Raw genomic sequence first — 23,358 nt, forward strand, 5'->3', positions numbered from 1 at the left:
TTTTATATTGTATGATTTGAGGCACTGAATCTTTCCAGTAGAGGGGTGATTCTCTTGCAGGTGAGGATGTCACTTGCTGGTAGGATTTATAAGAGCATCTTTTTGTGACAAATGTATCTTCTGCATATTATTGCATCATCATGTCTTTAAATTTTTTTTGTAATATTTATTTTTGAGACAGAGACGGAGCATGAGCAGGTGAGGGGCAGGGAGAGAGGGAGGCACAGAATCGGAAGCAGGCTCCAGGCTCGGAGCTGCCAGCACAGCTGACAACCGACGGAGCCACCAGACACCCCCACATCTTCATGTCTTTATAGTTATCTCTTATTTGTAGACTTACAATCATATACCCATATTAAATATAAAGTATTATTATACTGCAGGAGACCCTTTTCATAAAATGCTTACATTACAGGGGCGCTTGGGTTGCTCAGTCAGTTGAGTGCCCACCTTCGGCTCAGGTCACAATCTCACGGTTCATGGGTTCGAGCCCTGCGTCAGGCTCTGTGCTGACAGCTCAGCCTGGAGCCTGCTTCGGATTCTGTGTCTCCCTCTCTCTGCCCCTCCCCTGCTTGGTCTGTCTGTCTCTCTCTCTCTCTCTCTCTCTCTCTCTCAAAAATAAATATTAAAAAAAATTGTTTTTAAATGCTTACATTATAAACTGGTGGGAAAGATGCTTGGGTAGATTTTTTTTTAACAGAAGTGAGCTAAGCTTACTTTAGAAAATTTATAATATACACGTCAGAAAAAAGAAGGAACCAAAAATGACATGTAGTTGTAAAAATAAATTACTGATAAAAGGTGATGTCATTTTTCCAATTCTTTTTGCAGACATGTGTCCATATATGATTATACAAACATATTGCCCCTCCTTCCACAATATGGGCTATGCTGTATATTTTGATTTGAATATTATTTATGATCACCTTGGAACATTTAGGTTGTTGGAGTTTTTCCTCTATAATAAAAAATCTTGCAGTAAATATCCTATGAATACATTTATCATCCCTTTGCATAAATTTCTAGAAATGTTTTGATTCACGGGCATATAGAATGTTCTGGATCATGTAAACATACACAGGACACATTGAAGATTATTAATGCAGGAGGTTGATCTTATTAGTAGTGACCAATTCAGACCTCGCAATTGGGTTTCAGCTAGTTAAATAAACCTTTTTTGATGAGATGTACGTGACGCTTCATCTGTAGCATTTTGTCTAGAATGTTGGGTACTTCCTGTGTCCTTCCCACCCCTGACTCAGAAGTGCCCTGTGTAGGTACCATCTCAGTAGTCATTTCTTCTATTGATAAAAGTGGGCAATTTAAAAATAGAACACTGAGCTGAAATGTCAGGACTGTGCTTTTCCAAACACACAAATGTAGAAACAGCGCGGTAACATTTCTTATTCTTTTCAGGCTGACCAGTTGATGTTCGCGCTGCACTTCGTTCGGGGCATGCATCCGGAACTTTTTCAAGAAAATGTAAGTGGAAATAAAGGAGGAAAATATAAGAGTTACGTAGAGTTTGTAAGGTTCATGGTTAGATTAGAAATAACTTTAGTCTGGAAATTGTGTATCAACCTATGAAGTTTTAACTAAGTTAGACATTTAAAAATGCTGGTTCCTGCTTGTCCTCCCCTCTGGATGAGCCCAGCGTTCTGAAGTGACGAGAGGCAGAGAAATAAACTCGAGTCGCTCATCTTTCTGAGCCACGTCCGCTTCTTGTCCTCATGCAGGCACATAGGAATGTGACACAGTGTGGATAGACGGCTACATTATTTATTACCCTCCCCGACTTGCTCTGAGTCAGCAGGTGAAGCAAGAGGGTGGGCACTTTGCAGTAGCTTCTCGTAGCCTGAAGCTTTCTGTTCATCATTTTATGTATTATTTATTTTCTTTGTAACTTTCTTTCTCGTCTGCCATGGAACTCACTCCAACTTGAGCCTCCTTCAGGTTAGAGGTAACTAATCCATCTCTGGTGAGCTCATGTTTAAGGAGATTATACGTAGGTGATTTTTTTGTTACTCTGCCATTATTGTCCACGAGAGAGAGCACAGTGGCCGGGGGTGGGGAGGAGCGGGGACAGTGTGTGGACAGCGCACCTGTGACCTCGGAACCTCTCACTCCACTCGGTCAGACTTGGTTTATGTCCCGGATTCCCCTTATTTGGCTACTTCCTGCAGACTGTTCCCCACGCTCTGGGGACTTGTGTTCTTTCTCCTGAATTTGTTGGACTCCTTTTATTTGATGCCGTTCCTTCCTCCTGTATAACGTGTTTCACCAACATATGTTCCACACTGTGTAAGAAGACTTACTGTCCTAGTTTTCCCTCTTGGAGTATAAATAGGAATTGGGAGAGGAGAACATTTTTCTCTCACGTAGAGGAATAGTAATCCTCCCTATTCTATTGACTATACTTTCAGTGAAAGAATTGAGTGGTCCCGGAGTGTGGAGGCAGGAAATAATTTTGTTTTTTTCTTTTTGCCCTCAAATCTTAATATGTTTTTTCCTTATTTGCTGACCAGTGTGTAACAATAATATGCTAGTGCCTATTACTATCTGATTGAGAAGGGCTCAGGGTGAAGACGGAGATTTTCTTGGAGGGCTAGATGATGTCACACTGGGTCGGTTGTGATTCTGTGGATTAATTTAAAAAAAAAATGAATGATGGCAGTCTTCTCTCAATCTGTTGGAAAAGATGAGTTAATGGATGTACTTTCCTCTATTTTTCCCCAGCATAGACAATTTTTAAATTTTTGGTGCAACTTACGCTTTTCTGTTAGTAAAAATTCACACGTAATAGGACAGATTAATGGGTAGTGACAAATGATAATTGAACGTGACATTGTATACTTTCAGATGTTGAGACCCATATACCTACGCGCACACACACACACACACACACACATACACATACACACACACGCAATGTAGGTGTACTTCTTCCTTCAGTACAATTGTTTGTAGCAGTTTTTGTACAAATGTTTTATGTTGTTGGTACACAAACAGATTCTAGATGGTAATGTTGTACCAGGAGTAGGAGATGTGAAATGAGTTTTATTTTTTTCCATGTCCTTAGAGAGCTGCATTGTAAGCCGTCTTATAGGGAAATTAAGAAAATTCTGTGACCTGGTTAGTATTTGTCTATTTTTTTGTATTATTTCTGTTTTTATTCGTTAGGAATGGGATACGTTTACAGGTGTGGTTGTTGGAGACATGTTGCGGAAAGCTGTAAGTAAAAAAACTTATGTCACTCTTAGGGAAAATAGTTCTAGCTTTGCCTTCATGAAATACTGTTTGCTCCAGAAGAATTTTAAAATACCGTTGAAATTATATTTTAATTAGAGGAATATGTCCTTGCCTCTACTACCTTACTATGAAGGGTAGTCTATACAAAGACATATATTCTTATGAGAATAATACTAATTAAATACTAAGAAACCATATTAGTTTCTTAGTGTATATGTTTTATTCCAAGAACACTTTTGTAATCCTAAGAAAATAGAATTTTGTATTAAAACAAGGAAAATTCTCATACAATTGGAAGTGTAAAAAAATTTTTTTTTTAATTCTTGATCACTTCATGCAAGTTTAGCTTCTTCTCTACTAATTTTCTATTTGAACATGTCAGGGGATAATATTTGTCTCCAAATTAACATACCCGAAGTGTAATGCAAAATCTAGATTATGTCTGAAATGCAAGACACTGTTAAAAATAATGTAAATTTATGGCAGTTTTTTATTAAATGCCCTTAAGTTTTCTAAAAGATTATGTACCATGAGAATGTGTACAAAATTTATGTAAGTGGTTATCTGTACCTTGTTATATGGAATTTTATAATGGTGACTTGTAAAATAAGTTACAATAATGTATAGAACAAGTTTTTCAAAATAGCGTTCATAAAATTAGCTAGTCAATTGTTAATTTTTCTAAGTCTGAATGTTACCACATATACCAACAAAAACAACTGCTCTTACCGAAGGACTCTCAGCAGCGAATCCGCGAGCAACTCCCGTCGTGGATAGACCAGGAGAGGAGCTGGGCCGTAGCAACACTAAAGGTATGTCACGTGTATGCTGGGGGTTCGAGAACTCTTTCCCTGCTGAGTTATTTCTGTTTATATTTTTATGTGCTCTCTACCCATACTCAGTGTCGATATTTCTGTGAATCTGCCGTAAAATCCCTGGGCCAGAGGATATCAGAGAATTATTCTGTTCTGATTAGTCCTTTAATCCTTAGTTAAATCATCCACTCAGCACTCACACGTTTGGTGTGTCCATTGTACAGGGTCCTGTGCTGCGTACCCACAGGGAGCATGAAGAGGAGTAAACTGAAGACCCCCTAATATGGTACATGGAGGTCTTATTTATAAAGTAATTAGGGATTGGTCATGAGATGCAGTATGATGCTTAAACGAGTTTCGAATACAAACTGTTTCTCTTGCTTTTATGCATCTTTGAAATCTCTGTCACCCTCAGCTCTTCTCCATTCTTGCCATCACTCGTAGTTGTGACTCCCACCACTCACCTGGGCTTCTGTGTGGAGCCCCCCCTTCTGCTCTCATGCCTCTCTATTTTATCATACCCTTTCAGTTTTAAAGTGTAGTTACGATACAGTGCATGCGGTGTTTCACACCTCTTAACGGTTTCTTGTCACCCACAGGGCAGAGTCCACAGTCATTTGCATAAAGGATAAGATGCTCCATGATCCGCTCCCTGCCCACCTCCTCAGTTTTATTTCCAGTCCATCCTCTCACTGTTTCCTGCACTTACTGGTCCTGTTACTCCCTCTGCCTGGAATGCCCTCTGACCTTTTTTACCCGTAAAACGTCTATTTAACATTTTAGGACGTACCTAAAGTACTACTTTCTATGTGACTTTTTGCCTCATTTCTTCCTTCTGTCTTTTCTCGTAGTGTGTATCTTGAATGTTGCCGTATCGTAGCACCTGTCATACTGATTCAGACGATTTGGTGTGTCTGCCTCTTCTCCTAGGTTGTAAGTCCGTGGAGATTAGGATCCAGGCCTTATTACACTTTCTGTCCCCAGCGTTCAGGCCAAACTTGACTCCTGCCTTCCTTTGATTATTCAGCGTGCGCCCGCTATGTGCCAAATGCGTAGTTTCTGTTACACACTTTCTTTGGTTGAACAAAGTGAGGTTACGAGTAGACAAACTGATGACGAAAGAGGTGAGGTAAATTTTGCATTGTTCATGTAGTTCCCTGGGTTAGATGTTTATTAAGTGTGCATGAACTACTGACTGAGAACGAAGGGCATGGATGTCTGAAGGTCTTGGATGGGGTGCTGGGGCGGCTCCGTCACTTCTGTGTCTGACTCTTGATTTTGGCTCAGGTCATGATCTTGAGGTTTCTTGAGTTTGAGCCCTGCGTCAGGCTCTGCACAGATAGCACGGAGCCTGCTTGGGAGTCTCTGTCTCTGCTCATGCTCTCAAAATAATTAAATATAAAATAAAATAGAAGTCTTGGTTCCTTCTTCCCGGGACTTTGTCACCTAGTATAGGAAACACTTACGACACAATTATAATAGAATGCAAAAAAAGAAAAATAGTGACAATGTTTTTATTCTTTTTATGAATACAATTTATTGTCAAATTGGCTTCCATACGACACCCAGTGCTCATCCCAACAGATGCCCTCCTCAGTGCCCATCACCCATTTTCTTCTCCACCCCCCGCCCAATCAACCCTCAGTCTCTTCTCTGTATTTAAGAGTCTCTTATGGTTTACCTCCCTCCCTCTCTGTTTGTAACTATTTTTTTCCCTTCTCCTCCCCCATGTTCATCTGTTGAGCTTCTCAAGATCCACATGAGTGAAAACATGATATCTGTTCTTCTCTGACTGATTTATTTCACTCACCATAAAACCTTCCACTTCCATCCACGTTGCTGCAAATGGTGAAAAATAGAGACAATTTAAAGGGAATTATAGATTACTGAGCAGGATTTCTGAACTATCACATGAACTCCTAACGGAAAAAATAATAATTGGCATGGTACAGATAATATTATCACATTTGGGGGAAAAAAATCTTACATTTTTAAACTAAAAATTGTAGTGATGTTTCTTGCTTTTCTTTTTTTAACCCACTCATTTCTGTTTAAATAAAGGAATCCAAAACTTTTAGGAAAGTAACTTTCATATTCAGAGAAGGTTATAGTACACATTAATGTTTTATTATCATTTTAGTTTACAAAACACTTAAAAAATTTTAATGTTTATTTATTTTTGAGACAGAGTATAAGCAGGGGAGGGGCAGAGAGAGAGAGACACACACACAGAATCTGAAGCAGGCTCCAGGCTCTGAGCTGTCAGCACAGAGCCCGATGCAGGGCTTGAACCCATGAACTGTAAGATCATGGGTTTTAGCTGAAGTCAGGTGCTTTAACTGAGCTGAAGTCGGACGCTAAACCGACTGAGCCACCCAGGCACCGCATTTACAAAACGTTTTAAGTGGATTATCTCATTTATTTTTTGAAGTTTTTATTTAAATTCCAGTTAGTTAACATAGAGCATAATATTGTTTTCAGGTGTACATGAATTATCTTATGAGTTATGAGTATCTTATGAGTATGACTTATGTGAGTCAACATGAATTATGCGATTATCATACCAACCCTGAGAGACGGGTATTATTAAATTCTTTTTACAGATGAGAAATGAGAACCACTAGTAGCGAGTTCAGTGAAGGAACCTAAGGTTTCTTTTTAATCTCACACATCTATTGGAGGGCGTGTTACGTGCCAAACATCATATTAAATGCTGTACACACATTATCTCATGTTATCATCACAGCAGCCTAGACGAGAGGAAAGCAAGGTGTGGAGAGGCTAATGGTTTACCCAAGACAGACAGGCAGACAGACAGGTGGGAAGTTTGCACTATGATTTCCATCAAGGCATTCACCTGACACTGTATTCGATGCCTGAATTTTCCAACTGCAGTGTTTCTTTGTCTCTGTCTCCCCCCACTTCCCATCCTTCGTCCTCCATCCCTCCCGCTTCTCTATTCCGGAGTGGAAAGTGGGGGCCAAGTATGCGGGCGAGCCGAAGAAACAGCAGCTCGGAAGCCCACATCCCGACAGTCCCTATGTTGTTTACGCAGCCTCAGTGGTATTTTGTGGGGAACGAAAGAAAGACTGCTCTCAAAGTATATGCATGCGTTGCTCTTCCTTCTTTCCTTCCCTGCTCTTCGCAACCCTTGTAAGGTCTCAGTGGCACATGGTGCCAACAGTTAGAATAGTTTGCATTTATTGGGGACTCGCTGTTGAAAGCATTATGAAGAATTTGAAAACAGATCCCCTCGGTAGATATTTTCAACATCCTCACAATCCTGTCCTCGTTTAACAGATGAGCAAAGTAGACACAGAGCAGTGCAATCACTTGCTTATGGTCACTTAGAAAGTAGAGTCAGGATTTGAAGTTGGGCTCCTTGATGCAGAGTCTGGGCTTTTCACCGCCATTCTTTCTTGCCTTTCCTTCATAAATATTTGTTGAATAAAGTAAATGGATTCTGCTTTATTATCACTAATTGTTTCATTAATCATTTATTTAGCGTCCGTACTGGTGAGCATAGTGCCAGTGTAGTGACAAATACATGTTGCGTAACACATAGAGACGGTACTTGGTGAACCTACACAGTGGAGAGTAGGACAAATACTTGTGCTGTGGTGGCACCGAACCAGAGCTCCACCCCGGGTGATGTGAAGCCAGAGGGCTTCCTAACTGCAGTGTAGCCGGCTCTAATTCCTGGCCAAATCCATAACGATTATAGAATGTGTAGCCTAAATTGGTAGCGGTAGGCCCTTACACACTAATTGCAACTAAATTTAATGGACCGCCATCAAGTGTTGTCCTAATAGGTTTAGATCACTTATTAAAAATAATTAAATTGCAATGTATTTAATTTTATGCCGTATAAATTTAATTTTAGTTAACTTAAATGATGAAATTTGGGCACTATCGTGGGTTAATTACATATGAATACGACTCTTGGGATGAAACATCCTTAAGTACTTGGTTTATGTTTATTTTATGTGACCTTCTAGCCCTGCAGATACAGATCTTCCCAATTTGCCATTATTTTCCATAAAAATTCTCCATCTCTACAGATTTACATTTCTGTTCTTGTAGCCCACTGTTGATAATTGGAAGAGAGCTTGCCAGGGGTGGGGATGGGCAAAGTGGGTGAAGGGGAGAAGGAGGTACAGGCTTCCAGTTGTGGAATGAATACGTCACGGGAATAGAAGGCACAGCAGAGGGAATGTGGTCAGTGGTATTGTAATAGCGCTGTATGGTGACAGACGGTTGTTATACTTGTGAACGTGGCATAGTTTATACATGCTGAATCACTGTGTTGTCTCTCTGAAAGTAACGTGATATTGTGTGTCAACTGTACTAAAAAAAAAAAAAAATTTTTTTTTTAATGGACAAAGGACCTGAATAGACATTTTTCTAAAGAAGACACACAAATGGCCGACAGGTATATAAAAAGGTGTTCAATGTCATTAGTCATTAGGGAAATGCAAATAAAAACCACAATGAGGTATTATTAATTCATGACTATTAGGATGGCTATAACTGGAAAGACAAGAGATAACCAGCAATGGCCGGGTTGTGGAGGAAAGGGAAACCGTGCACTGTTGGTGAGAATAGAAAATGGTGCAGCCATTATGAAACACAGTGTGGAGATTCCTCAAAAAAATTAAAAATAGAACTACCATGTGATCTAGCACTGCTACTTCTGGGTGTAAATCCAAAGGAAAGGAAATAGGTGTCTGAGATATCTGTACTCCCATGTTTATTGCAGCATTATTTAGAGCAACCAACATATACAGTAAAATCTTGGTGTGTTAGCATAATTTGTTCTGGAAACTTGCTTGTAATCCAGAGCGCTTGTATATCCAAGCGAACTTCAAGGACCATTGGCTCAGTTGTGACATTGGGCATCACATACTACTCATATTGCAAGACATCGCTCATTTATCAAGTTAAAATTTATTAGAAAAGTTTCCTCATCTTGTGGAACACTGACAGAACAAGTTCCTCGCACACCAAGGTTTTAGTGTGTTGTAACAACCTACATGTCTATCAGTGGATGAACGGATAAAGAGAATGTGCTCTATCCCTCTGTAATAGAATATTATTCATCCATAAAAACGTGAACTAAGTAAAGCTGAGAGGAGAATGGAGGCTGCCATTCCACAGAATGGAGCTGGGGGTTGTGTGAAATGGGGAGAGAAGTTGGACACTGGGTACAAATGTTTGACTATAAGGTGAGTAAGTTCTAGAGAATCTAATGTAACATGGTGGCTCTATGTAACAGTACCATATTGTATACTTTAAATTTACTAAGAGTGGATTTTGAGTGTTCTTATTACAAAAAATGGTAACTTTTGAGTTAATGTGAATTTGTTTCATTGTGGTAATTATTGCAGTGTAAATAAATGCTTATCAGAGCACTCAAATAGGTACTATTTCGTCAATTATACCACAAAGAAGGCTGAAAAAGATTAAAAACAAAGTTTGGAAGAGAGAATACTATTTGAGGTAGAAGGAGATGAATATGTTGAAGAACATCCCTGAGAGATGATAATTGTTTAAGGAGAATATTGAACGCTCAGTAGAAATTTATGAGGACTTTTGTGTAGACATTAATAAGTAGAAATTTAGAACATCTAGAGGCAAAGGAAGCAACATGCTCATGAGTGCAGCATAAATGAATGTGGTTTAGAAAAGCCATGTTCTATTCAGGATTTGATGTTGATGTGAAATTCAGCATATTTTTATAATCTCTTGTAGAACTCTGTTGTGGTGCTTAACGTGCCCGTGGACATGTCCGTCAGGACTCAGTAAAAAATGTACTGGTTTTTAACAAAGGATTCCTTTCTCCACAAGGTGGAGATAGATAAGTACAAATGTTTTTATGTCAAGAAAAGATTTGTTAACTTGCAAATATTGAGCTGATACTACTTTGGAAATGTCGAATTTTATCTAATTCTGGATTGGATAAGTCTAACCATACTGTTTTTTTTTAATGTTTACTTAGTTTTGAGAGAGAGAGAGAGAGAAAGATGGAGCGTGAGCGAGGGAGGGGCAGAGAGAAAGGGAGACGCAGCATCTGGAGCAGGCTCCAGGCTCCGAGCTGTCAGCACAGAGCCCAATGTGGGGCTCGAACGCACGAACTGTGAGATCATGACCTGAGCTGAAGTCAGACGCCTAACCGACTGAGCCACCCCGGCGACCCTAATCATACTATTTCTGATCTAGAAATAATTAGATAAGCCAATATAAAGGGGAAAACAACTGATAAGCATCTATCAATAATTAGTTTCCATTTGCCTTTTTAGTAATACATATATATACACACAGACTCACATTTGCTTGTAGCTCACCGTGTAGGGTTATTTTTGTGTTGTAGATTGCTCTCCCCAGTCTTTATCAGACCCTCTGCTTTGAAGATGAAGCGCTGTGGCGTACTTACTATCACACTTCAATGTGTGAGCAAGAGTTTCCGTCTATTCTTGCAAAGAAAGTTTCCTTATTTCAGCAGGTAAGTTCTCTAAATGCATAAAAATATCTGATACTTCTCTTGTCGTCCAGAAGCCACTTAAATGAAAGTTCTGCCTTTGGATGTCATGTGATGTTAACGTGGGGAAGGGCTTTCTGCTTTTGCCGTGTGCCCAGACAGTGCAGTCACTGGCAGGCGTGCCTGGGTGTCTCCGTGTGCTGTAGCCCAAAGGGTGATTTTGCAGGAGAGAGAGAGTCTCACAGGAAGACATTAAATTAGAGTGTGCGGCTTCTTCTCTCATTTCCCGGGTTCTGTCTGTGGGAAACACTGCCTCGTGAGGCCCAGGCCCTCCTCTCCCGTTTTGTATCAAACGGAGCACTGAACTTACTGGAGGGTTCTGGTCTTTGGGGTAGGCCAGGGCTTAGAGCTGGCGGTCTCTCTGGGAAGGGGTGTCCCTGGTCACCAGGCTGCTGGTGCTGGTGTCTTCTTGTATCTCCTTGGTCGGTGCTCCTGTACCAAGTGTGGCTTGAGATGAAAGGAAAGGAAGCTAGGAAGCACGTTTCTTGAAAACTTAAACACCTGGGTATATACATGTTTGCGCATGAAAACAGTGATTTGAAAATTTTAGACAAGATTTCTGGGCCTCTGCTCTACGATCATCAAAAGTGTCTTTATACCCTCGTTGGCAGCTGCCACGTGGCCACTCCCTGGATACCGAAGACATAGCTGACCCTGTGACGATGACATGCTCGTGTTGACTTCTGATGATAAATTTGAAGAAATAAATGGACTTTTAGTTAATATTTTCCTTATTAAAAATATGTCTTTGTATATACTTACTGTGACTGTGTAAGTAAATATTGTGCCACATTGATCAGTGCTGACATGTTAGTAAATACGTGTTTCATTAACTAACATTATTGTTTAAACCTATTGTGTGAACTGTATTGTTTAAAACTACCCTGCACTTTCTTTGAAGGTTCTCGTGGTGCAGGCGCTCAGACCAGACAGACTGCAAAGTGCCATGGGCATGTTTGCCTGCAAAGCTCTGGGTAAGTGCGGGACTCTTCTGGAACTTGAGCACTGACCTGAATTATTTTGTTAATTTACATTTTATTTTATGTTAACCTTAGTTTAGAATATTAGAGGGTCTTACCCTTCATTCTGCTTATCTTACCGCCTCTACTGGATTAAAGAAAAATGGGTGTTGGATGTAACTGTACTTAATGTATTCACTTTGATGCATAGTTGACAGCTTGCATTTAGTTAAGGTGTTTGAAATTTAAAAACTTTTTTCTTGTGAACGCCCTTTAGACATTTATACATTTGTTCTTGATTAGGACTTTTAAGCAGGGAATCAAATGTTTGATTTAGACAAAATAAAACAAGTAAATGACCGTAGTCTGGGGTTCGGGGGGAAGTCTTCAAAATGAGTTATTTTTGCTGTAAAAAAACGAAGAGTGTGTGCGTCTTTCAGATTACAAACTATGCAGTCCATTATTTACATCTTTAATGTAGTCTTAGAGGATTAAAAGGTAGAGTTCATTTGTAAGTAAGTTCTATAGACTGTATTTTGATTTGCTCAGGAAAACGTGGAGAAGCCATTTTAAGGCCCGTATTTTAGCGAAAGGAGCCCCTTCCGAGAATAGCGGTCTTCATCCCGAAGCAGGTGGAAAGTAGAAGATCGGGCCTAGGTAACCAAGTGTCCTGGCGTTGTCGCTAGAAGTTCTCCATCGGCCCCCAACATCTTACTCATGTATGACACTGTGTGTTCCAGCTGTGTGTGTTCCAGTCCCGCGAGCCCAACATGACTTAGCGACATCGTCTTCGGGAGCTGGGGGCAATACACCGGGTTTTGCACGCTTGTCGCTGGCAAGTTCCCGTGCCGGCGACCGTCGTCTTGTCCCTGAGGACTGACGCGGGGCTTGCGCACTCGGGCAGCGGTCACTGGCGACACCGAGAGCCGCTGTGTGACTGAGAGCAGACACGGACGGTCACATGCCGGGAGGTGACCCAGTCGTCAGCGCTGCGGGCGGACTCCGCCTCCAAGGACAGGGGTGCAGGGGAGTCGGGTGTGCACGGGGAGGTGTGGCCGTGTGTCCCGGGTGGGCGGTGCTTCCCGTATTTACTTCTTGCCGGGACACCCGCGTGCGGCAGGAGCCCCGCCCCCAGGGCCCGCCCCTGTGGTGACCCGCCTCCACTCATGATCGAGGACCTGCGAGGACAGCCTCGAGCCTCTTCCTGGGGGATGTGCCGGCACAGGCTGTCTATGCCCCCTGCCCCGCCCCCTCCGCCAGCACGTGTACGTGTACGTGAGCTTGCGCACACGGCGTGAGGCCCCCGGCGGACGGGTCACGTGGCAGGCTGCGGGCGGGAACACGGAGTTGCGAGGGCGCGCGCTGGGCCTCGCGTCCCTTCAGCGCGGACGGCGCGTGGAGCGCTCGCCTCCCGCGCTGTGGTCGCTGCGCTCTGGCAGGATGCTCGGCCCCGTGACTACTGGTTGTGAGCGACACACGCCCATCCCAGGCGCCTGGCAGTGAGGAAGGGGGACCCGCGGCGGGGGAAGGGCAGGACTCTCCCTTCTCCGCTTCTGTCTGTCTCCTCCCGTGTCTGTGCGTCCCTGTGCCCCGCGCAGCTTGTGGAGCCCCGTTCGTCCCTGCCTGTGTGTTCCGTGCACGGGCCGGGCCTCCTGGCCTCCGTCTGGAATGTCCCGCCGTGCCCCCCTCAGAGTCCCGGGGATGCCTCCCCGAAAGAAGTCCTGGCGGGGGGGGGGGGTGAGGGGGTGTCCCGCGGGCAGTAGGCGCCCGTCAGGTGCTGTGGCCGGTGCCCCTAGCTAGGGACTTTGCTCGCTGACACACGGATGTGCACAGGACGGCTTGACGGTGACTCCTGCACCGGTTACGGACGCGTGGCGTTGACTCTGGAAAACGACGTGTTGCGACAAAGGTGTGAGCGTCCTGGTGCAAAGCACCCGCTCACTTCCTGTTGTAACTGAGGCCTTTAGCCGTGGCCCACGGCAGACGCTCCGGAGGGAATGGCCTCACGGCAGGGGCCGGTGGGCGGACCAGCTCGCAGCGGCAGGTGTGAGAAACCAGCAAGTTTTCTGGGCTCCATCTCTCGGGTTTGCTGTGAATTAACTCACGTGGTGTCATTGCTGCCAACCGAGGGCACAGTCTCAGCGCCTCTCCCCTCAGCTCCCGTCACCGCTGTGGCTGTGCCGTCAGAACACACACGGGGCGCGGTCGCTGCTCGCCCCTCCACTGCCGTCTACCCGCTTTAAGCCAGTGTCGCGTGAGCACGGCTGCTGTTTTTGAGGCTGCTCTTCTGCCCATGCCCAGTTCATTCCCGGCATGGCAGCCAGAGTGCCTGGATGACAAGGGTCCTCCGTCCGTCGTCCCCTGATGGGCCGCTCCTTTCCTGAGTCCTCACAATGTTCTCCTACCACTCCCACCCTCGTTCAGCCCCTTCCAGCCGTGACCGCCGTCCCTTTTCCTGTTCTCCTGCAGCCCCCAGTGCGTTTCTGCAGTCTCAGGGCCTTTGCATTTGCTGTTCCTTCTTCCAAGGGAGCTCTCCCCCTCCCCCGGTGTCTTCCCCACTTCTCTGCTCAAATGGCGTTTTTCCAGCAAAGCTTTCCCTCAGGGCTCTGTCTAAAATCCCGTATTCACACTCTTCTATCTTGTTTTTTTTCCGTAACTATTAGTACTCTCTGACATTCTGTTATTAATGTGTTTATTAATTGTTCTCCAACTAGAGTAGAAGCCACATGAGGGCACACATTGATTTTATGGTTGTGTTCCTCTGCCTTAAACAGCTTCTGAGCACAGAGGCTATAAATGTATGTTCCATCAGTGGCTCTCTTCTTACTCAGTCTCCCTACTTTAGCTCTTGCTTCCTTTCCAGTCCATTCTTTTCATAAAGCTGTGTAACCTTTAAAAAGTTCAAACCAAATTATCTCTCTTTTTGCATAAAATCTCCAAAATCTTCTCAAAACACTTAGAATAAAATCCAGCTTCCTTACATAAGCTTATAAGACTCTGCTTCTCTGACCTCATCTTACATTGTTCATGCTTCCCCCTTTGCCTAAGTGGGCAGAATAGCCTCAGGACCTTTGCACCGTCTGTTTGCGGCATTTTCTCCTTTTTTTTTTATTTTTTTATTAATCCTTTCTTGGAGACTTTATTTAATACAGGGATATCTTCCAATGTCCTGAATAATAGTTCCGAGTTCTCCACTAGTAAAGATTACTATTCTCTTGAATACCTTTTAAGAAAAAATGTTATTTTTTAAAAATTCTGTTACGGTTTACATACAGTGTTCCCGGGGTACAATTTGGTGATTCAGCACTTTCATAGATCACTTCTTGTGATGAGCTCCAGGTATTGGATGGATGCACCTTTTTTTTTTTTTTTTTTTTTTTTGCATGGCTCCTTTGTGTCATTCAGATGTTAACTTACAATATTGCCTTTCCAGAGAAGTCTCTCTGGGCCATCTGATTGGTACCAACACATCAGCCTGTTTTAATTCTCTTTGTGGGACTCAACATTGTCTAATATATTTCTGGCTTATCTGTATATTTATTGTATGTTTCTATAACTTGATGTGAGTTTAAGTAAAACGAGGCACTTTTCAGAGCAGTTGGTAAGAGTCCGTTCTTTCCTCCATCCCCCAGTCCTTGTACCGCGTCGCAGCAGATCTTTCCTGCTGACTTTGTAGTGTGACCTCGTGCCCATTCTTTGGAACACTTCGTGGCGGTGCTATTTCACCTCCAGATTAAATGGTATTTAAGGCTTAACAGCATTAACTAAAAACCTCCTGGTGTTCACATATTCAAATGCTTTGTAAGTTTAATATACTTCTAAAACCATATTCTGCCTATTTTTAAGCAAAAGTTATATAAACTGGTATATGGGTAGATGACTTTGTATTTGGTCAAATGGTTTTATTAATAGAGTTTTCATATAAAATTGGGGTTTTTATTGTGTGAATAAGTTTTAAAAATTCAAATTGCTAGAGAATGACAAGCACTTATCTTTCTAATGAAATTCTAAAGATTTGATTTCAAATGTAATTTTTCAAGCATCATTCATACGGAAAGATTTTTATTAAGTTTTAGTAATTCTTTTTATAATGTTTAAACTTTAAAGCAGTAACTTAAACAGTTGTGTTTTAAGTGGTGTCCATTTCAGTGTAGTAGAGCCGTCCCGGAAGCTTAGGCGCGTCACTAGAGTCCTCCAAGCTCGCGTATTCCAGCCACATCTGTTACTTTTTCATGATAGCAGTCACCACATGCACATACTCCGACTTGAGTTATGCTGGTCACATTTGGCTTTGAGTAGTTGCTCTGAGCAGGGTTTGTGCTGCATGGTGAGGCTGGTAGGAGGCGCATTCGCGGAGGGTGTCGTGTTCACAGGAAGACTCTCCAGGGGACAGTCTCCGAGCCTCGCAGCCCTCCGCTCCCCAGCGCCTTCCCTTAGTCGTGCATGCGTCCCATCCAGGGGGACCTTGCTTCCACGGCTCCATCTGTCTCGTGAAGCTGTGTGGGAGAGCAAGGGGAAGGACAGAAGGACATGCATATTCATCTTCTGTTACCTCTGTAACACACTGCCACCAATTAGCAGCTTAGAACAACGTCCATGTAGTGTCTCCCGGCTCTAGAGGGGAGGTCAGTAGCCCGGCGGCTGGCCTGGGTTCTCCGCTGCAGATCCCACAGGGCTAAGTGCAGGTGTTGGCGGCTCTGCTCTTATGGGGAGGCTCACTGAATTGCACGATTCAGCCGCGTGCCCTTGCAGGATTGAGGTCGGCATTTCCTCTCTGTCCCTGGAGTCCGCCTCCAGGTTAGAGGCCCTTCCTCCACGTCACAGCCAGCAGTGGCTGACTGATGCTTCCTCAGGCTCCCCATATGTCCCTCTGCTCTCTCTTCCGCCTCATCCTCCCTGCCTCTCTCTGTGGCGTCTCTTGACTTTGCAGGCTTTTAAGGGTCCTAGTGATTCATTGGCCCGCTGGGATAATTGAGGTTAATGCTCTTGTAATATCCCTAACCAAAATTCCACCTGCAGAGTGCCTTCCCAGCAGTGCCTAGGTGAGTGTTTGCACAACCAAGGACAGGAATCTTGAAACAGGGTTGGGATTCGGCCTCCACAAAACGTGTGGCTTTTTGTTTCTAGGTTCGAGGATTAGTCCGTTTCTAAAGAGCATCTTACGTTAGATAGTGGTTATCGGTTTTCTTTCTTTTTACTGACGTTTGTGATACATTTTATCTCTAATGAGGAAGTAGGATTTTGTACACTAGAAGCTTGTCGGTCTCTTTGTTGGGGAGGACGAGGTGAGGGAGCAAGAATGAGTCTGTTACGCTCACCTCCTATAATAGTTTGATGTTAATTTGCTGCTTTTTTTACTCAGGTACTTAGAAAGTACAGAATTGATATTCTTTCCTTTTGAAACTGCAAATTATTTCTTTTTTATTATTTCAGTATTTTATCTGAGTAAAATAGAATGCAATAAAGGTTTATTTCTTTGACCCATTTTTTTTCTTTTTTTACTTTTAAAAGAAATGACACAGTTTAAAGATGAATGGTCAAAATTTTAAATTCCAGTGATTTTTAAAAAAAATCTTATTTTATTAGAGAGAGAGAGAGAGGGAACAGGGGAGGGGCAGAGGGAGAGAGAATCGTAAGCAGGTCTATGCTTGTCAGCACAGAGCCTGACCCAGGGCTCGATCCCACGACCCTGGCATCATAACCTGAGCAGCAAGAGCAAGAATCACACACTTAACTGACTAAACCACCCAGGCCCACGATCCCAGTGATATGTGAGTAGTTCTGTACTGTGATCATTCACAATGCAGTGAACGTCTTTGACTCTTCAGTTTCATGGAATAGTTCTGGATGATTCACACTAACAGTCTTAATGATAGAATGAATTGAAGTTACTTGGGTTAATAAAATTAATGATAATATATAAAGATTAGTTCGTTTAAAATGCAGTAGGGTTATAAGATTGGAGTTTTGTGGGCAGAATAGCTAATATGAAATTCAAAGTAGCATGAACATGACTTGAGTCATAAATGGTATATTTTTCAGGATTTTTTCTCTAATCCAAAATGTTCCAATAGTTTGAAATATTGTGTAAAATGAGCTAATGAACATATATTTTTCTGTGGAATTTTAACTTTAGAAGGAATATTTGAATTTATGTTAGAGTGTGCATGTAAAATGGTGAGCACAAGACATGTCTCCTGTCCTCATCGAGTATATGGTCTGTTAAGACATGATGTGGCAATCTGCATTTAAATTTTTTTTAGTTTTTAAATTTATTTTTGAGAGAGAGCGCGTGAGCCGGGGAGGGGCAGAGAGAGGGGGACAGAGGATCCAATGCTGGCTCCAGGCTCTGCATGGAGAGCGTCGAGCCCCACGCGGGGCTCAAACTCACAAATTGCAAGATCATGACCTGAGCTGAAGTTGTATGTTTAACCACCTGAGCCATCCAGGCATCCCTGTATTTTAAATTTTGAGAGTTTTATATTGGCATATAATTTTCAAAAGAACACGTTTCAGTCCGTATTTTGTAGGGAAATATATGTATCCTGACATTTTTATCACATGATACGTGTAAATAGAGCTCCGTGAGGAGATGGGGAAGAATAGAAAATAGGAAACGCTTGTTACTAGTCATTGTTAATGCAGTTCTTTCTATTCTGTTCGAGCACGTAAGCGTGTATATTACAGTGTGGACTATGTTGTCTGTTGAGTAATCTGCTTTTCAGGAATGTACCTCTAAATGCACCGTTTCTGTAACTTCAGCCCTCCTGTATGGCTCTCAGACTCCTCAGTGTGTTGCCCTCTTGTCACTAATATCAACAGCCTGGATGAAATCCTGTGTGCCTGCTTCTGCACTCACATCCTGGATTATTTCTTAAATTATTGTAATTTAAATTCGTGAGTCAAAGGCCAGGCCCATTTCTAAGACTTATGATATATTTCACAATATCAGGTAGTGCATTTATTTGGCCTAGAATGTTTATTGAATTTAGGAACAAATGTGTTGAGTAAATGAAAACATTTCTAGTTACACTGCCGCAAGTCCATAAGAATTCCTTTTGATTAGGTCTTAAAACAGGGTGATTGTTAGCCATGTCAACTTAGTTAAAATTAAAATTCATACAGTATACTACAGACGCAGTTCAACTTTCAGAGGCTATTGGGGCAAATTCCTGGAGATTAGGGATATTTCTGCTCATGACATTTCTTATCATTCTTTCCTCTTGTGAGGAGTGGAGGGCGTGGGCCACATGTGAAATGTGTCTTTTCAGCGTGGTTATCTAGAAGGGCCTTTTTAATGTTCATTCTTGAGAGAGACAGTGCGAGTGTGGGAGGGGCAGAGAGGGACAGAGGATCCGAAGCAGGCTCCATACTAAAACACAGAGCCCAACGCGGGGCTTGAACTCAGGAGCTGTGAGATCATGACCCGAGCCAAAGTGGGACGCTTAAGTGACCAAGCCGCTCAGGCGCCCCTGAATTTATATTTTAAAGTGCTTGCTACAGAAAGCTTTGAGTGTCGTTTTCCAGTGATTTTAGAATTTTTAGGGTGCAGTATTTCTAGGGTGCAGTGTTGAAGACACAGGAAAGCTCCTGCTGCCTCTGTAGGCATTCTGTTAGGTTCTGCTGATCTTTCAACTCTTGTGTCTAGTCCGTTTTGTTTTGTTTTTTGTTTTGTTTAGCTCAGTTCATACAAGTATGAACAAGTATTAATTGAAGTGGGTCCTCTTTAGCTTGGCTTTTACTCAATACATTAATCATGGAAACATTTAAATTTTAGTTAAGGAGGTTTAAACATAATAGCAAAATTACAGTTTCTTGTCTGTATAGGACTTGAGTTTGTGAAAAGCTTCAGAGTCAGAGGACGCACAGGTGAATTATGTTGAATACAGCCAGCAGCAGCTGGGTGGCCTTTGGCAAATTCAGTTTCTTTGATTGTTAGTTTTCTTATATGTAAAATAAATATCTGGCATAGTGCCTAGCATAGAGTAGGTGATGAATATGTGGAATCTTTTTTATTATCATATCCTGTTTTGCTCCCAAATGGCCTATGGATTGTTTTATGCTTTTTTTTTTTTTTTTTTTTTTTTACAACCAAGGACACTGGGCACAGAGTATTTTAGTGATTTGTACAGGGTCAGTGGCTAAACTGAGAGCTTACGTATTCTGTCTCCAAACTTATATTCTTTTCATTCTGTACCACTTTTTTTTTTTCTCATAACGCGTGGGCGTAAGACATAGCCCTCGTGTATCATGATGGTGAAATCGTTCACTAGGTCATGCGGAAATCTGATTCCCAGTGCACAGCACAGAGCAGGCACCCGGTTATCATAGAAATGAGTGAATAGTGGTAGAGACGGGTAGTTGGGTTCAGGCTTCTCTTGTAGGCAGAAAGTTACCTATTGAGGCCACAACCCTGATGGTGTGTTTCTTCCTGTGCTGGATGAGGCAGTCAGGGTGCCTGCCTGGTGGTGGTGCAGTGAGTCGCTGATATCCCAAGTGTAGAGCATTCAGAAAAATGTCCGGCACCTCCAGTATCTGACAGATGTGAGTTATTGCTGGTGAGTGAGGGATCTCACAGTGAAAAAACTGTACGGGATTAAGTCACCTGGTTCTTCTCTGTATTACATCCTGCAATTAGATTTAACAGACTTTTGTCTGAATCAGGTTGCTACAAAGTTTTCACGTCTCTAATCTGTATCTTCCAGGACTGAAAGAGCTGTCCCCGCTCCCTCTAAATCTCAAACGCCTCTACAAAGAGACACTGGAGATTGAGCCCGTCTTGATAATCATCTCCCCGGGTGCAGATCCTTCCCAGGAGCTGCAGGAGCTGGCTAATGCTGAGCGCGGAGGAGAGTGCTACCACCAGGTGAGCACAGAGACCTGCTGTTTCTGCCCAGCTTTGGTCTCCCTGCCATGGTCCATCCTGTTGGTCCATCCTGTTGGCCCCCCCACAGTGCCCACGTCCTGGTCCCCAGGCTCCCCCCAGAGGGAGTTCTGCCCTGCACTTCAGTGCCTGCATGCCCTGCTAGGGGGCAGCCGGGGAGGCGGAGTGGAGGCAGGGGCAGGGGGAGGGAGCAATGATGGAGCAGTGGGGGTCAGCCCAGGAGGCGGAGTCCGGGGGGGCTGGTGATGGGGGGTGCTGGTGATGGAGCCGTAGGGGGCAGCCCGGGAGGTGGAGTGGAGGCAGGGGTAGGGGGGCCAGTGATGGAGGGGTGGCCTCAAGGAGGAGGTGTGGCAGGCTTCCAGGAGCTGGAAAAGCGCCTGAGGGATTCTCTCCCAGAGCCTCCGGGAAGAGCGCAGCCTTGTGGTACTACCTTTATATTAAAGCCAGATCCCTAGTGTTAGATCAGAAATCAGGCATGTTCCTGGTTTTACCGTACTAAGTGGTGATAATTTGTTGTAACGGTAATAAGAAGCTAAAATAATTGCTAACCTTTTGAGAATAATTTTACTTGGATGCTTTTACAGTAAATCACAGCAATATTTACCTGCAGAAGCTGAAGTATAAAAATTGTTGAGTAAAACTTGTGTAATATAGCACATTTTCTCGAGGTAAATCTAGGGGCTTAGTTTGTTCAGATTCAGTCTGCATGCAGGTCTGAAAATGTATTCATTTACCATCAGTTTTTGACAACTGAATAAATAAACTGCTTTTATTGGGAAAATTATAATGATTACAAAGCAGACACTTGAGAAAGACCAAAACTGGAGAAGTAGGAATATTGTGGGGACTCAGACACAAGGCAGCCAGAGGGTAGGGCCTGGGCCCATAGGCAGGTGCCTCTCCAGCTCCTGGGCATGGGGTTTCACCCTGCTCCTGCTGTGATAAGGACACATCCCTCCTCAGTCCCTGCCGTCCCTCCTCAGTCCCTGCCGTCCCTCCTCAGTCCCTGCCCTGTCTGTCGGGAGGACGGCCTGGCCATGGATTCTACTGTCAGCAAATGCTTTTACCAGAAGCACAAAGCTGTTTGCAGCCGCAGTAGTTTTGACTGTTGAAACGTCCTCCACAGTTGTTGGAATGTAGGAAAGCCTTTAAATACAGATATAATTCTGTTATTTTAAAGCTTTGTTGCTTTGTTGACTATATATGCTAAGTTAATTTTTAATTTAAGAAGCAGTGGTGTAGATTTTTGAGGGGATGAGTGGCTAACCGTCTTCTCAAAACATTCCTGATGTGGTTTTTACAAAATATTTTAAAATTTTTGTAGTAAATGTTTTTTTCTGAGGTTTTATGACTCTTTAAGATTTTTTTCACATGATTGAGGCTTCCTGGAGAATCCTAAGTTGTCTATTTTTATTTTTTTTTATGTTTATTTTTGAGAGAGTGAGTGAGCAAGCATGAGCAGAGGGAGGGGCAGAGAAAGAGGGAGGCACAGAATCCGAAGCAGGTTCCAGGCTCTGAGCTGTCAGCACAAAGCCTGACATGGGGTTCGAACCCAGGAATCATGAGATCATGACCTGAGGCGAAGTCTGATGCTCAACTGAGCGAGCCACCCTGGCGCCCTTGAGTTGTCTATTATTATCTATAATTTCTGTTCAGCAAATTGTTTTTTTTCTGTTGTCTTTTGTGGGTTTTTTTTTTTTTTTTTTTGCATTTTAACAATGGAAGATTAATAGGTGCATCAAAACAGTTCACTGTTTTTAATAAATAGAAAAGTATTAGAAATCTTCTGTTAAGGAAGGACAAAAATAAGACAGCTATTGGAAATGGCAACACAGTGGTATTTCTTATTAAAAATTTAGAACCCTCGGGGCACCTGGGTGACTCAGTTAAGCATCTGACTCTTGGTTTCTGCTTAGGTCATGATATCACGGTTCATGGGATCGAGCCCCATGTTGAGATCTGCACTGGCAGTGCGGAGCCTGCCTGAGATTCTCTCTCTCTGCTCATTCTCTCTCTTCCAAAATAAACAGTAAAAATTTAGAACCGTCATCAAAATAACTGAGTTGGTTCAGTATGTAAAGCAGGATAATTTGAATCTATTATGTTCTGTGTTATCAGATCTGTTTTTTGTATTGTATTTTTAATTTTCTTTCTTTCTTTCTTAATTTCTTATTTACTTACTTACTTATTTACTTACTTACTTATTTATCCTGAGAACCCAGATAAGGAGCCTAAGCAAGGCATTCCTAGTTCCTCTCAAGCAGGATGGGCACTGGGCCGCAGGCCTCCCGCTCTCAGGGTCTGCTAGCAGAGCAAGGCCCTCGGGCTTCGTGGCAGGAGGATGGACGGGGCAGTGGAAGCTTGACTCCCTCACAGGTCAAGGTCACGACTGGACTGCGTGTGCAGCTAGTCTCAGGCAGGGCCCGCCCTCAGTCCTCATCGGCCTAGAATAACAGTAATTAGTGGTCCATCAGCGCGGTCCCCATGTGCTAGGCACTGGAGTGGGTGTTTACTACAACAAGTGTTGTGTTTTGTCTTGCAGGTTGCTATGGGTCAGGGTCAAGCCGATTTAGCGATTCAGATGCTGAAGGAATGTGCCCGCAGTGGGGACTGGCTGTGTTTGAAGAACTTACATCTTGTGGTGTCTTGGCTGCCAGTTCTGGAAAAGGTAGATTCAGATGAGTGTGGTGTAAATAGTACGGAATGTAGTCACTTGGGTGATCTCCAAAGAGTGTCATGCGTTATGTAATTTTTTTAAAGTTAGCGTTTAACGAGAAATCATTTAAAACCTGTTAAGCATTTAATATGTACATTTGTACAAATGAAGGTGGGGGCCTTTTTATTAGGATGTGTACAAAAGTCTCTATGTTGAAAGCGTTTAAGGGGAACCAAGAAATTATTCATCAGGATCGA

The 23,358-nt window shown here is 43.0% G+C and overlaps 1 protein-coding gene across 4 annotated transcripts in view; it reads left to right on the forward strand.

Moving 5' to 3' along the window:
• Nucleotides 1–23,358, forward strand: part of DYNC2H1 (dynein cytoplasmic 2 heavy chain 1) — a 342,976-nt gene that overhangs the window by 166,184 nt on the left and 153,434 nt on the right. For 3 of the 4 annotated variants that reach the window (XR_006208595.1, XM_042959288.1, XM_042959289.1), the window contains exons 71-77: nt 1,417–1,482; nt 3,181–3,231; nt 3,984–4,061; nt 10,435–10,566; nt 11,504–11,576; nt 20,267–20,427; nt 22,988–23,113. Coding sequence is in view for 2 of the 4 variants with exons in the window: in XM_042959288.1 (XP_042815222.1) it covers nt 1,417–1,482; nt 3,181–3,231; nt 3,984–4,061; nt 10,435–10,566; nt 11,504–11,576; nt 20,267–20,427; nt 22,988–23,113 (687 nt within the window). In the remaining 2 variants the exon portion in view is untranslated. Of the gene's footprint in view, nt 1–1,416; nt 1,483–3,180; nt 3,232–3,983; nt 4,062–10,434; nt 10,567–11,503; nt 11,577–12,110; nt 12,219–20,266; nt 20,428–22,987; nt 23,114–23,358 lie in introns of those variants that run through there. The other variant, XR_006208596.1, reaches the window with a different exon arrangement.

This window comes from Panthera tigris, chromosome D1, assembly GCF_018350195.1.
Source record: "Panthera tigris isolate Pti1 chromosome D1, P.tigris_Pti1_mat1.1, whole genome shotgun sequence".
Taxonomy (NCBI): Eukaryota; Metazoa; Chordata; class Mammalia; order Carnivora; family Felidae; genus Panthera; species Panthera tigris.